Consider the following 14,917-nt stretch of genomic DNA (forward strand, 5'->3'; position numbering starts at 1 on the left):
GGCCGCGCGTTTCCGGCCGAGTCCGAGTCCGTTCGACAGCGACTCGACGCGGCGCGGACGTCACCGCTCGGCCAATCGGCGTCGCATTCCCAGGCGTCACCGCGAGGGGGGCGCGGCCCGGCGCGGCCCGGCGCGGCGCGTCGCGGCGATTGAGCAACACGAGACCGCTGCCAGACCGCGTCTGTGTTTGGGGCTGGGGGCGACGATCTCCCCTCCCCCTCCCCCCGCGGGCCCCACCAGGCCCCGCGGCACGCACCTGGCCGCTGCAACGGCGCGTAACTCAATCGGGTCCCCTCTTATCAGGCGGGGCGTGGCGGCGCGGCGTTCCTTACGGGGCCGCGCACTACATCGCCACGAGCAGCGAGCACAGCGAGCAGCCCGCCGTCGGCCCGGTCCTGGCGGCCGCGCCGTGTCCGCCCAGCCCGACCATAGGGTATAGGCGATCACTTCTGGGCGATATCTGGAGCGCGGCGCGGCGCGGCCGGCGGCCCGATCCGAGCAGTGCCCTGGTCGCTCGGTCTCTCTCGCACTCGCGGGGCGTCCCGCAAGGGGCTGAGACGGACAGCGTTGTTGGGAGTCAGCCCGCTCAATGCGATACCGCGGCGGAGAGGCGTAGCGGGGAGTATTGCGGCAACAACACGTCCAGCCGTACGGCGCCGTACGGCGAACGCGCGCCGCGCGCACGTCAAATCGAAAAACCGAAACCTCCCAGCGAACTCGCCTCTCCAGGGCACTGCAAAACACGCAGCGCGATGGACGCCGAGATTACTCAGAAATCGGCGGCACGTGGTCAGTGTGGCGGTCCTCGCCGTCCTCGCCGTTCCGGCCTTTCCGGCGTGGCTTCCCGCAAGCTCTCCAAACGGTGCCGCCGTCATGTCGCCGCGTCGGCGGGGGCGTGGTCGGCGTGGCCGGCGTGGCCGTTTATCGATCCCCGCCCCTCGCTGGCATTGACTTTGCGGCGGCCGAGGCTCCACCGCGATGCGGCGCGTCGCGGCGGCACGGCGTGGCGTGCCATCGAAAGCTGCCTGCCGGCCGGGGCGCGGTGGCGCGGCGGCACGCCAGGGCGAGTCACGACGCCGACGACGCCAAACGCCAACGCCGACAGCGTCGCGACGACGCGGACGACGCCGAGGTGCCCTGCCGCCGGGAGAAAGAGCCGCCGTATCGCCGCCATGGCCATGTCGTCGCCAAGCAGCCCCGCAGTGCCCCGCAGCCCAGCCATTCAGACGCCAACGCGAAAGTGAGGAACGGCCAGCAGCCGCACTGATAAGGCAAGGCGCTTTGGCGCCGCCGCTGACAGTGTACCTCACTGGCTTGACTGGTGCGTTTGGCTGTCCGACTGACTGACTGCCAGTGTGCCGCCGGTGCCGCTGTTGCCATAGAGACACGCGCGCCAATTGATGCGGGAGCGCCATCTCTCTTTCTTTCTTTCTCTCAACAGCCACCTGTCTCTCTCTCTCTTTTCTTCCCGTCCTGCCTTTTATACCTCTCCCCATTACCCGGTCCCGCGACCCTGTTCCGTTCCTCCGCGGCGCGCACGCGGGCCCCGCCACGCGTTACGTCAGAAACCGTACTTAAACTTCTTTTTTTAAAAAAGGGGAAAAGTGCTTCCCCTTGGCGACCCGGTCTATAAATGTGCAGGCCGCCGAACGCGGAAAGAGGCAAGGAAAGCGAGAGGGTCGGCGTGTTAGCGCGGTGGCGTCCCTCGCAAACGCAACGTCGTGGCGGCCCGCTAACAGTGGTGCGTCCCAACGCGGCGGCGTGCTAAGTGACGCGGCGCGATCGCGAGCTTGCAGTGTCGCCGCCGGTCGCCGCAGGAAGAAGGTTTTTTTGCGGTCTTTCCCCCGATCTAGGCTCGCTGCAATCTCGCACTACTTTCCGAGCCGGCTCGAAAATATACATATTATGTTTGGAGGGGGCACTTGAGGTGGGGCAGTGGGCGGCCACGGCGTCGGGGATGGTGATGGCGGGTCGCGCTGCTTTCACACTCGATGAAAGCGAATCTGCGACGCCGCGCCTCGCCGAGTCGGCCTGGACCCCGGACCGCTGCCGCCGCGTCGCTCGGGGCGTCCGGAGCGGGGCCGGCGCCGCCAGCAGCACTCCGCTGGGTGACGCGGGACGCGGACTCTCGACAAGTTGCACGCGTGTTATGATCCGGCCGCCGAGTCCGCGGCCAACGACCGGGGAGCCGCGTCCGTCTCGTCCGTCCTGGACGCCGTCCTGGACGCCGTCCTGGACGCAGGCCTTTACGGTTATGGCGCTCGTCTCCTGCACCGTGCTGCCTCGCTGTGTCTCCCTCGCACCCCTACGGGCCGCCCCGCGAGAGTGAGAGAGACAGAGCGACGAGAGCGCACTGCACGGCCCGGTGCGCGGAGCCGCGGAGCACGGCCATTAGCCCGTTAGGCTCGCGAAACGGCGGGGCGGGCAGCAGCGCGGCCACCGGGACGGCCGTCGTCCACCTTGACGCGCTCCACGGGCACGTGGGCGCACCGCCGCCCCGCTGGCGGCTGGGTGCTGCCACGCCTGCTACGTGAGGACGCACTCCAGCGGCAGCTCCAGCCAATCCAGCGCGAGGCACGGCTGCACCTGCGCCGCCGGCCGTTGGCCGCTGGAGTGGCTGGACCCGGCTGGACCGCCACCGGACGAGCACGAGCACGGCGGCCGAAGCCAAAAGAAAGTGAAATGCCGGGCCGGGCCGGGCCGGGCCGGGCCGGGCCGGGCCGGACGGGGACGGGGCGGCAACACGAAAGACGGAGAAAGAACCTCGTGTGGCTGCCGCGCTGCCGGTCGACGGCTGCCGGCCCGGGTTGGCGAGGCCCGAACATTAATCGAATCCCTCTCCGCTCGATCAGCCGCTCTATCCTTTCTCTAGGGCTGCCTTCTCTCTCTCGCTAGGCGGCCCGCAGGTGGATGTGTGTGGGCGGGGGACCCCCTCCGCCATCCGTAACCATGGTAACCAACCGGACCGGTGCGCGAGGTGCCCGGTGCGAGGCGCGGGCCGGGCGGGAGGCGGGCAGGAGGTGGGCGGGTCCCTTTCCCTTTCACATTCCGGCGATCCTCGCAGTGTGGTGGGCCGGCCGGCCGGGCCGCGGCCCAGTGCGGCGTGTGCCTAACGAGGACCTGCATCAAGCACACACTCACTCACACACACACACTCACACGAGGACGGCGTTTTTGTGGTTGGCCCGTCCAGTTACCAAAGTAAACGACCTACGCACCTGTTGCACGCACAGGGAAAAGAATACGATTGGAGGACACAAACCTCAATTTCATCATTTCAAAAACAATTAATTCACGGAATTTTCTGGTTAAAAAATATAAAACCAATTTTTAAATATTTTGAGACACGCGTCATTTTTGCCGCGCTGTTCTTTGGATGGTCTACGCGCGCGTCGTGGTGCTCGGTGGTGCCCGTGCCGCCGCATGGTCGCACCCGAGGTGTGGAATTAAAATTCAATTGGCTGTGGGCGATGCGAGGCGATGCGATGATCGGACAATTGGCTTTGTGCTAGCTACGCGCGGGGCTGGTGGCTGCGGGGCTGGGGTTGTGCAACTTTGGCGCGCTGGCGCGGGTCTGCGGGGAGGGAGACGGAGGGAGAGGGAGGCTGGGGCCGGGCCGGGGCTCCGCTTTGTAGCACCTTGTAAGCAGCGCGCGGGGACGGCACGGCACGGGACGGACACGTCTTGGACGCGTGTTCGGAATGCCGAGTGCCGAGGCGCCACACACGCGGTGCGCGGTGCGCGGCGCGCGCTGGCCGTGAACTTTAGGCCAAAGAAGCCCCTCTCCTGGCAGGGAAAGAAAAAAAAGCAGCGGCGGACATGCAATGGGGACGCAGTGCGTGCGACTGTCACCCATGCAACGCCCCACCGGGCACCGCGAGCACGGCACCGCACTGCAAGTGCATGCGGGTGCAGCCGCTTTCTCCGCGCGTCGACACAGTACGCCCCCGCGGCCCCCGCGACCCTCGCCCCGCGACGACGGCGTCCTCCGATCCGGCGACTGCAGACTGATTCCGGGAGTCGCTTTCGTCGCTCTGTCTCTCTCGCGAGCTTGGGGCGGCCCGCATGGGTGCGAGAGAAACAGAGTGCCTCTCGGAATCAGCCTGCTGACAGTGCACGCGCGAAGTACGGCCGGCCCGACCGCGCGTCCCTGATCCTCGTTGTCCTCATCGGCGACCGGGCCGACGCGACGGGGCGTGCCTGCGGCGGGGCGGGGCTGCGCGGCGGCGGTGCTGATGAGCGCGGCGATGACGGCGTTGACCGCGGCACGAGGCCGCCACCGGCCCACCACCAACAGGCACTACGTGGCCGTGATCACGCCGCGGTCAGCGCCATCCAGCCATCAGGGGATCAGTGGCGCTGCTGATTGATTATGCACAAACAAGGCGCTACTGCGGCCATAACGCGGACGGGACGGACGGACAGACAGACAGACCGAGTCGCTCTCTCCGTCATTCATCACACACGGTGCCACAGTGCCGGTGCCGCCGGCCCGAAGGACGCGTAAGGGCTTAACAGGTGCTCTGAATGAGGCGCGGCCGTCACGGCTCACACCGAACCAGCACCGCGCTGCACGTCAGTGACGCCCGCAGGGCCCCTGTCAAGCTCCTCGCGCAGGCCCGTTGCGCACCGCTGCGCCGCGGGCTGGCCTACCCGGCACGGCGCTCTGGGCTGCACGGTCGTTTCGTCGCCCTGTCTCTCTTGCACTCGTGGAGCGTCCCACAAGGGTGCGAGAGAGACAGCGCGGCGACTGCGCTGCTCGCCGGCCGCGGACGCGCCTGGGTTACTGCAGTATTATGCCCGTCCGCGCGGCGTCGGCGTCCGCCAGCGTGGCGCTATTGGAAAACGAAATCGGTCGAAAGCGAATGAATAACAGCAAACGGCGAACGGTGGCTGGCTGAAGGCTGGCTGCCTGGCCGCCGCATGCACGCCGAGGGCTTTCTTCTCCTTTTCCGTCGCGGCAACAGGCGGCGGGCGGCGGGGCCCTGCACTGCCGCCCTGCACCGCCCTGCACCGCAACAACGAGTGCTACACTGCCGCATGCAGAAAAGCGGCCGGGTTACGGGCCGCGCCTCGCCGCCTCGCCACCTCGCCGACGACGTGACGGCTGCCGGCATGGACTTCCGGCCTGCCGAGCGCCGCGCGTCCTCGCGTCGTTTTGTGCCGAACGGAAAGCGTTTCTGCCGAACCGCGGACTCACACTGTCGCTGTGACTATCCCCGAGGGATGAAAAGCGCTTCCGGACCGCGTGTGGTTTCGGTTTCGTCGCCTCCATCTCTCTCTCGTACTCGTGGGGCGGGCCTTGGTGTGCGAGAGAGACGGAGCGACGAATCGCTCCGCAGCCCCACTTTCCCGCGCCAGTATTGGCACGACGTGTCCATCCCATCCCTAATTAGGCCATTGGCTGCCGATGGCGGCCGATGGCGTCCGATTGGCCGCACCGCCTTCGCGCTTCTCGCTCCGCGGCAGGAAAGTTTGAAGGCGGCGCTGCCCGCCATCGGCAGACTAATTAGGCGATGCTGCACTCGCTGCACTCGGTGACTGCGAATAACGCAATCACTGCTGCCGCGCTGCCGCGATGCCGCGGGGCACTCCCCAGCGCGGTGGCGCGAAAGCCAACTGACGCGATGGCGGCAATCTCGAATGACCGCGGAGACAGACAAGCCAAGCAGCAAGCAGCCCCACGGCGGCTTCGTTCTCACATCCCCGAATCCGATTTGGCGCGAGTTCGGCGAGGCCGGGCCGCCTGGGGCGCGAAGCGCGGAGCGGCAAGCAGCGCGGTCCTCTCCTCTTCCTGTTGCCTCACCCTGTAGGATTGCGCGCTGCGCTCGGTGGCGGCGCGGCGCCCAGGCGGCCCAGGCCCAGGCGCCCTACCGATGGCCCTTCTGGTCCTTCCCTCCCTCCGCGATAACAATGGCTGGACCACCTGCGGAAGCGGCAAGCAGCCGACACCGCGCAGCACCGCGCACAGCGTGGCACACCGACAACAATGGGCCTCGGATTACAACTAAATCTACTCAGCGCACACAGCGTGCCGCCGTGCCGCCCGCGGGCCGCCGCCGCCAGCTGTTGTCCATTGCATTGCCTGCAGGTCGCCGGGTTGCCGAGGCTGACGACTGACGACTCGCTTCGCTGTTGCAGGGCCACCACCCCCAGACGGTGTACACGCTGACGCAGCCGCCATCGCCGGGGCCGCCCTTCATGGCGCCCACCTACCCGGGCGGCGTGCCGGCCGTGCCCTACTACTCGCACTACATGAACCCCGTGGCGGGCCACCCCCGCGCGCGCCCGCACCGCCAGCACCGCGCCCAGCAGCGCCACCACCACGTGAGTACACTGGAGTGGCGAGGAAGAGGGCGCCAGCGTTTCGCGCCGGACTCTTTGTTGTTGTTGTGGGGGCTGCCCGTCGAGACACGCGCGCGTTACTGTGCCGTGACGCGGCGCCGTGGCTACCGGCAGCTAAGCGCGCGGCGCTGCCCGATGGGTTGCCTACCCTCGGGCGCCCCCTGACCGCCATTGGCCTTCCCTGTTGCAGCTGCCGACGCTGCCGTCGGACGAGCGGCTGCGCCGCGACCGGGAGCGCCGCCACCACCGCGACAGGCCGGCCCAGGGCAGCAAGCAGGCCAAGCCCCCCAAACCCAAGCCCGTGACGGAGGCCGACGTGGCCAGGACGTACACGGGGCTGGACAGGCGCATCGCCGAGGAGTTCATCATGGCCATGGACCGGCCCAGGCAGCGCGAGCCCCGCGACGACGACGAGCCGGCCACCAGGGTGGACTGAGTCACCGAGTCGGCGCCCAGCAGTGCCGAGCGAGCCGAAAAGACTTTCTTTTTAAAGTGAAAACAGTGACGGCGAAATTTGAATGGAGTCATGGACCATGTAATGTCGGTAACCGAGGCCAGTTTGATCCCCGAAAGGGCTTTATTGCAACCGTGAGACCATGAGGTGGGCAGATGCGCGGCATTACATGCTCCATGACCTCAGGTCAAATATTTGTTCATATCACAAAAGAAAGCAAAGAGTCCCAACACTATTTTAGATTTTAATAATAAGACTGTCCAGTATATTTAAATTATTCAAAGCGAGTGGTTTTAAAGTCGCAAAGGGAAAAACCAGTATCATTATTTTTAATGCGTTTTGTGTGCCATGTTCATGGAAGAGGATAAAAATGTTTCTCTGTTGTATTTGAGCAGCTCTAATTTCACACATTTCCTTGCCATAAGAATCAGCCCTTTCTTGTTAGTTCCCTTCTGCTATGTGAGGCTCTTAGGAACTTGATCTTCCATTGTGTAACATAAACACAAAGTAATGTTTCATCTGTGTCTTTCCTTGTCTATTTAAAATAATATTTTTGTGATACAATTTACTTTTGATGGTATACTTTTTCTTTCAGACCTTATAATGTTCCAACATCAGCTCAACTTCTATTTTGAATTTTCTACCAAGTTATTTATGATTACATGTAAATAAATAAATCTAGCATATAACTTGTGAACAGTACCAAACATAACGCTCAAAAATTGTGAGGTACAACTTCACTCTCTTGTATGATATGTAAAATAAAAGCAAGACAAGACAATAACTGATTTTTAAAAAAATAATTGGACATGTAAACTTGAAACATATGGTACTTGAATCAAGGTGCCTTTTGTAGTTCAAATAAGTGATGAACTGAATGTATTTTTCTTTTTATTAACGGTGTTTACAGAAACTGTTGATACTACAAATGATGGTTTATATCCAGAATGCACACAGCTGATGTATGTACAATATGTAACATACTTTTGTAAAGATAAAACTTGTAATAATAAAATCTTATTTCATACAAAAGAAGGAGGTTTCTCCCTAAATCAATACATATTCAATAATCAACACAACAAGATTGTTAAGACACTAGTACACTTAAAACCATTTTCCATAGGCACACATTATGATCCAATAAGGAGACCTGAAGAGTGAGAATAACAACTATCACAGAATTCTCACTCTTGATTCTCCTAAAAACAATCACAGACATTCCAGTGCACTGATCCTTATGAGCACATTTACAAATTTATAAAAAGATAAACTTCAGATTGACTTAAGTATTTTTTTTTCTAAAAAGAAAATCAATAGATTTACCACTGGAAACAATGTTACCTTCTTAAAAGTCGTCATCACTGTGGTCATAATGGCGATCAGGTGGTTTCCGAGCATGACCTGTCCGTGCTCTTATGCCCCCATCCACTGTAGCTGCTGGGTCCATTTCTAGTTCGTCATTCTCATCATCATCTTCGCTGCCTAGAAGCTCAGAGCCATCCAAGAGAAGATCGCTGTCAGAATCTAGACTCCCGCTGTCCCCATCTAATTTATTTCCAGTCATACTTCCAAACACACGAGTGCCATTTCTTCTTCCTGTCACTGGCCTTGCGGCTGCAAAAAAGGAAATTTCTAGTTGTTGATGGAAAAATAAAATTGAAAGCACACTTGTCTTTAGAAGAAAGATCTTTGTCTTACCACTAGCACGAACCCCTGCTCGATCTGCTTGAGCAGGACGTTTTGTCACAGCAAATTTGGATAGATCATCACCATTTTGAGTGATAATACCATCATCACCAGCACCAATTTTCTGGTTTGAAAATAGATCTCCAGAACCCTCAATCAGCTTCATAGATTCATCATCCATTTTCAGTTGTTCCAACAATTTCTTAGTTGCAGCCTATTTCATATTAAAAGTTCCATTAGACTCAGTAAAATAGCAAACCATAAATTTTAGAGTAAAATAAGTTCTACTGACTTGGCGTTCTTCGATTCTTTCTTGTTCAGCTTGCTCAGCAGCTTCATACTGCTGCTCTAAGTAGGTCATGCAACGGAATCGTAGAACATATGATTCATACAATTGTCTTAGCTCGGCTTCAAGCCTTTCAAATTCCTCCATGAAAGCTGGTCTGAAAGCAACAATCTATCCATTAGCACAAAAAATCTCGCCAGAAGAAAGAAAAGGGACAAAAGAACAGATGCATTGTATCTGTGTACTTACCTGACTTTTTTCAAAGTCTGTAGTCGTTTCTGATTCCTTTCAAGTTCCAATTTTCTCTTTTCAATTTTGCTGTCAAGGCTACTTTCCGTGGCAGACACATTCTCCATTTTCAATTTTGTTTCCCCTATTTCATTGCGCACAGCTTGCAGAGCTTGATGCAAACCCGATTCCACTTGATTAATCTCTATTTGTCTACCAACACTACTGTTTCTTACCTCCTACATTAAAAAATAGAAATAATGTTATTTTATAGCAGATTGTATCCAAAGATGAGATGAAAAGAGTTAATTATTTTATCTTACCCCCAATTCCACTTCTTTCCCAAGCAAATCATACAATTTTGCGCCTTTACTAGTTATTTGGGAAACAAGATTGCGGACTTGTTTTAATTCGTGAATCTAGAAAAGAAACATTATCTCAACCAAATTAACTTCAACACTGATTTCACAAAAATTTTGACAAAAATACCTTGCTGGCAATACTATTGGCAGCTGCCTTGGCTGACATTGCTCGTTCTTCACTATCTTGTTGCTCAGAAGCATTTGATAACAATGTAGAATACAGCAATGATGTTGCCTTCAACATTTCACGCACTGCATATCCATCAGCTTGGTACAGGCGTTTCGTATTCATTTTAACATTTGCCTTTACCGCCTATGGGACACAAAAGTCAGTGTTACTAATTTTATGTCTGCGAATGCCAAGTGCAAAAATGACCTAGAGCAAAACATGTTTACCATGAACTGAGCAACTGATCGAATAAGTATAACTCTATCAGTCTCGGTACCAAATTCAGAGGGAATATCAGCATCAGGATCGAACCTCTGAACAAGCCATACTAAAATTTCAGCAACCAATGGAAAATTTGGGTTGCGAAAATTTTCCATTGAAATGAGACGGTTGTAGCCGAGTGCTCTCATCATCTCAGTAAAACCTGCAAACAATAAACAATTAAAATTACAGCAACGAGAGGCAAAATCCGAGAGACAATAATGCAAAGGAATTGCATACATTAAATTCAGTACTCACTTCGTAGATCACGATAAGACATTGTGCTTAAAATAAATGATATACTGCAACTTCATTAGCAAATATCCATTTGAACAGGTGAGAAATGTAAATCCACCCTCCTCCTCGTCATCAAACGTCAAAGAGCACAACCACCTGCAGTGTTTGCTTGTGTTGTGGTAAGAGCGTTGCTAGGCAACGAGTAGTCACGGCGATTTCTCATACGCCGTAAAGATGAGAACTTTAGCGGTGCGTAGTAGTGTAAGGGCAGTGCCCGTTGGGTGGCCTACTCTCCCGGCGGATGGCGCGCTGGCGCCGGGGCTGGCGCTGGCGGTCCGCTCCGAGCGCTAATCCCAATACCGGACGCGTTTCACCCGGCCAGGCCTAGCAACCCAGCGAAAGTGTTCAAATCCCTGCAGCGGAGCAGCAACAACACTGGAAACACGCGTGGGATCCGCCGCGAACCGCGAACGCTTGAAAGTGGTACCTCTACCTCGCAAGTGTGAACGGAAGGAGGCAACTTCGCTGCTCAGGTAGAAAGGTCGAACGTAAACAAACCAGTTGCGCTGCGATTCGAAAATTTCAAGCTCTCTCCCTTCGTCATCGCTGGTCATCGCCACCGGTTCAACGGCCCTGTTCGATTCGCACGATTGGCATCTGTGATGACCCGATGAGGCCCGTGGCCCAGGCCCGAGGCTCGCGAGGCGTTGTGGCCGATGGTGCTTCCGGGCAGCAGCCAATCGGTCACGTGGACGAACAGCAGACCCGCAGGAGGGCGGGACCCTCGCCGGGATGGGCCTGGTGCCCGTGCCTGCCCTGCCCGGTCTGGTGGGCATGGGCAATTCGGCCCATCGGCCCTCGTGTCTTCCGGCACGGCGGGACGCGATGGGACGGGACGGGACGGGGCCAGCAACGACTTTAGAGCGGCAAGCGGCATAGTGCTGACCCATCCTCACCTCACAGCAGGCCCCGCCGACCCGGCCGACCGGCCGACGCGATGGCCTGACCATTTCCGCCAGCGCGCCTCGGTACCCGGTACCCGTTCCTGCCATAGCGCACCGCCACACTGGGGACTGGGGCGCGGGCCGCGGGGGTGGCTGGAGGAGGCGAAGCGGGCCGAGGGGAATGAGGCCACCCCGGGGGACGTGCAGGCCGTGCGGGCCGTGCAGGCCCAGGGGGTGCCTGGCGGGGGCGGAGACGCTCCCGGAGCGGTAGGAAGAGGACCGAAGAGGACCTTGTCCAACCAGTCCGTGGCCGCGAAGGCCCGGCCGAGCACGCCGCGCGCCACCGCGCCATCACCGAGGAGGAGGAAGGAAAGGCAAACGCAGGAGGCGTTCCTTGGTTCCTTTTCGAACGCGGAACTGAACAAGCCTGGCCTCTTTGGCTCTTCGGCGCGCCGACGCCGACCCCGTGTGCATCCGCGTCCACGACACCGGGCCCGTTCCCCGGCCCGACGCAATGCGACGCCGACAGGCCGACGTCCCACGACGGCGTCGCGACAGGCTCCGCGGAGACCGCCGCGCCACCAGAAGGCTGAACCCGCACAGCAGAGCTTTTGTCGCTCCATCTCTCTCTAGCTCTTGAGGCTTTCCGCACGGGTGCGACGGAGTGCATCATTTGTACGACCTCTTTCTATCCGACCTGCCGAAATTCACCCGACCTCCTTCCCGCTGTTATGTTTTTCTCCGACCTCTTTTTGTCCGACCTTACCACCGCCTCAGTCCCCAGCCCCCTCAACACTCGACAAAACAACACATGGTACCCACAACGGAGCCATATAAAATTTGGTTTTAAATAAAACATAAAAATTTGAACCCTACCCCCACGCTCCCAGCCACCGTGGCTCATGGAGATCGAGCGGGAAGGCGGTGTATATGAAGTCAGGCTTGATCGCTTCGCCCTGTTAGCGTGCAGAAAAGAGCAAAGAAACGGCGGGACTCGAACAACCAACCTCGTTGTTATGTGTCAATGCCTCTACGCTCTCGCCTGTCAACGACTATGGGCAGTCGTCGGTTCAGAAGGGTACTTGTTGTAGACCCGGGGTGCGAGAGAGGCAGAGCGACCAAGCTCTGTTCGGCATCGGACTACGGCCCCAGCCCAGCCACACGACGCCGGTTGACGAAGCAAGTGACGAGAGAAAGCGCTGCGGGCAGCGGCAACGCAGGCGTCCCCGGCGTCCCCACCGCGGGGCGAGGCGGCGGACACATCGGCCCCTATCACGTCGATGACGATGTCGATGACGGTGTCGTTGCAGAAACCATCCGATGAGAAAACTGCGGCCAGAATACCGCACTGCTGCAGCACTGCAGCCACGGCAGCCAACCACCGAACGGCACCACCAACGTTATGACACACCGCGCAAGTGTGGGCTAACTGTTCGAACCGGACGGCGTTCTATGGATGGGGTGTTTGGACGTGGGCAAGGGTGGGCGGGGCCGTTGGCCCGCAATGCCCTTTTCATTGGTGTTCGAAAAAACAAACAGACGCTGAAGCAGCCAGCAACCCCACGCGAGACACCGCCCCCGCAGCGCTTCTCCGTTTCGCAAACGCAGTGGCGGTTGATCTGTGCGCGTCGCGGCGCGTCGCGCGGGCAGAACACGCCACCCGCCAGGCCGCCGGGCCGCCAGGTAGGTGGTCTTCGTGCCGCGGAGTGATCGCTCGTCGACGAGGCTGATCGACGCAAGCAGCCCCCCGCCCCGCCCCGCGGCGACCCTTCGGCGCCCTGCGCGGCCGAGAGGACGAGACGACACGCTGCGAGTTGCAGACGGAAGAGCAAAGAGCAGCCCTGGCGGTAATGGTGTCGCAAAGGCGATCCGAGTGGATAGGATCACGACGCGCCAAACGCCCAGTGCTCTTAAGACCCTACTCTTTCATGCTCCACCTCGGAAACGACGTCTCTGCACCACAAGTAGTTTGGGAGCAACGGCCTCGCAATGCTGGTCTGTACGCCGACAGGGCTCTGAAAGTTTTGAACAGGAGACCATGCGTTGCGGTCCATTGCCAGCCTCCATTGTGTCCAAGCCTTCACTCCGCACCGCCTTTGTCGGCGACACTGCCATCCGATTCTCTTTTTCGTCCGCGAAGCGACGCGCGGGAAAGAGAGAGAAACTTTCGGAAAATGCACGGCGCCACGGCGCGCCACGGCGTCTTTGGCACGGCGGCATGCACCCTCCGCCTGGCCGACCCAGTAGACTGATTCCGAGGTTCCTCTGGTCGCTCTGTCTCTCTCGAACCTACACGGTACGCGCCCTTAAGTGCGAGAGAGACAGAGCGACGAAAGCGATTCTCTCGAATCAGTCTCAGCGACCCAGCCAAGCCAGCGTCACGACTCGATCATGTTGGGGATCCTACTCGCTGTTTTCAGGGGTTAGCGCTCGCTTCCCAGAAAGCCTGGCGGCCTGGCGGGCAGCCCGAGCAGCGGCCCGTGTTCCGGAAGTCAGATCGTGCAGGGCAGGCAGGGCAGCAGCCCTCCGCCGTGTTTTCGGATCGGTATCGGTATCGCCGTGCCCGTCGTGCCGCTTCCGCCGATCTTCGGTAAATCATTTGGTCACGCTCGTCCGTGCGGGGCCATATGGCCTGGCCATGGCGGTGCGCGGCCCACATCGCGGCGCCGCGGAGCACCCCGAGCAGGCCGTGCGGGCCGTGCGGGCCGTGCCTCGCTGGCCAGCCAGCCCCTCGGCCTCGATGAAGGGCGGCCGGCGGTACAGTGCGCGCGCCAAGGCGAGGGCATTCAAGCCTTTCAACGACTTACTTTCGTCGGCCGCATGAGAGGGAAAGGGAGCGAGCCGAGCGGCCGCCCGCCCATCCGTGGAGACGCGGCGCGACGCGGAGACTTGAATGCATGAGGCGGCCGAGAGTCCTTCTTTCTGGGTCATCGGTGACCGCCGTCGGCGACCCTAACCCCGCCACTTACGGCAGAGACTGCAGTCTGATTCCAAACTGAGCTCTGTCTCTCTCGCACCCTTAAGGAACGCCCAGTGAGAGCGAGAGAGGCAAAGCGACATGGCCCAGCCCTGCCTGGTGACCATCACGGCGTACTCGGCGTACTGCTGGACCCCGCCGCTGGAGACGGGGCCCCGGTGACGCGACGCACGCCGTCGTCCCCGCAGCAGGCCCTCTCCGTGGCCGTGGTGGCCGTGGCGGCCGTGGCGCCGATCAGAGCCTCCTCGGCCTCCTCGCCGCCAGTAGCCGGATCAGCTGTTTAATGCTACTACCGGTTGCCGCTGCCCCCGCCGCGCCCCGGGCCCCGGCCGCGCCCCCACCCAGGCCGCTAGCCTCCTTTCCACAGTTTCCCTTTCTCTCTCGTGCTCCCTCCCGCCCCCTCTCCTGTCCACGGCGCTACACCGCGCTACACGGCGCTACGGCTGTCGGAGGCCTTCCCCGCGTCTAGCAGCCAAGCAGCCCAGCAGGGCGGCGAGGGAGCGGTAAAGCGTCTTGGAAAACAGCGGCGACGCTTCTTGCACATAACCCTATAGGCGCCTGGCGAGGGGTGGATACGCACCCCTTTTTATTTGTTCGATTCGGCGCAGTGTTAGAGCGCGTGCCTGTGTGTGCGTTAGAAGGGCCCGCCGTGGCGCCGCAAGGACTTGGTCGACTTCGACAGCGCGGGCTGGCGGGGCTGGCGGGGCTGGCGCGGGCGCTACCCCCTCCCTCTCCCTTTCGCTGGCTCTCGCCGGCGACCTCCCCCGCCCCGCCGGCCGCGCCCCCCGCGCGTCTCTCCTCTCTCCTCTCTCTCCCAGCGGCCGGGGCCCCGCGGCCGCGCTCTGCCTCCCGCTCCCCCGGGCCCCTCCCACCACGGGCTGCATCCCCACTCTCCCAACAACAACAAGACGGCTCTCCGCGAGTGAGGGTTTCGGTTTTTGTGTCAATCTTCAGTTGTTGCCGGCTGC

General features: G+C 59.8%; 2 protein-coding genes across 2 annotated transcripts in view; one reads left to right on the top strand and one right to left on the bottom strand.

Annotated features, from left to right (window-relative positions):
• The window catches only part of LOC117649653, a 32,131-nt gene extending 24,300 nt beyond the window's left edge, over positions 1–7,831 (top strand). Inside the window, exons 7-8 of the mRNA XM_034392592.1 lie at positions 6,142–6,327; positions 6,536–7,831. Of these exons, the coding sequence (XP_034248483.1) occupies positions 6,142–6,327; positions 6,536–6,781 (432 nt within the window). The 3' untranslated portion in view covers positions 6,782–7,831. The remainder of the gene's footprint in view (positions 1–6,141; positions 6,328–6,535) is intronic.
• LOC117649654 (clusterin-associated protein 1) lies at positions 7,674–10,194 on the bottom strand. The gene is made up of 8 exons (XM_034392593.1): positions 10,050–10,194; positions 9,758–9,954; positions 9,489–9,674; positions 9,323–9,418; positions 9,021–9,238; positions 8,778–8,928; positions 8,498–8,699; positions 7,674–8,413 (listed from the first exon to the last, which is right to left on the bottom strand). The coding sequence occupies exons 1-8, from the start codon at positions 10,069–10,071 to the stop codon at positions 8,145–8,147; spliced, it is 1,341 nt and encodes a 446-aa protein (XP_034248484.1). The 5' UTR covers positions 10,072–10,194; the 3' UTR covers positions 7,674–8,144.
• Positions 10,195–14,917: the final 4,723 nt, after the last annotated feature.

This window comes from Thrips palmi, unplaced genomic scaffold, assembly GCF_012932325.1.
Source record: "Thrips palmi isolate BJ-2018 unplaced genomic scaffold, TpBJ-2018v1 HiC_scaffold_4, whole genome shotgun sequence".
Taxonomy (NCBI): Eukaryota; Metazoa; Arthropoda; class Insecta; order Thysanoptera; family Thripidae; genus Thrips; species Thrips palmi.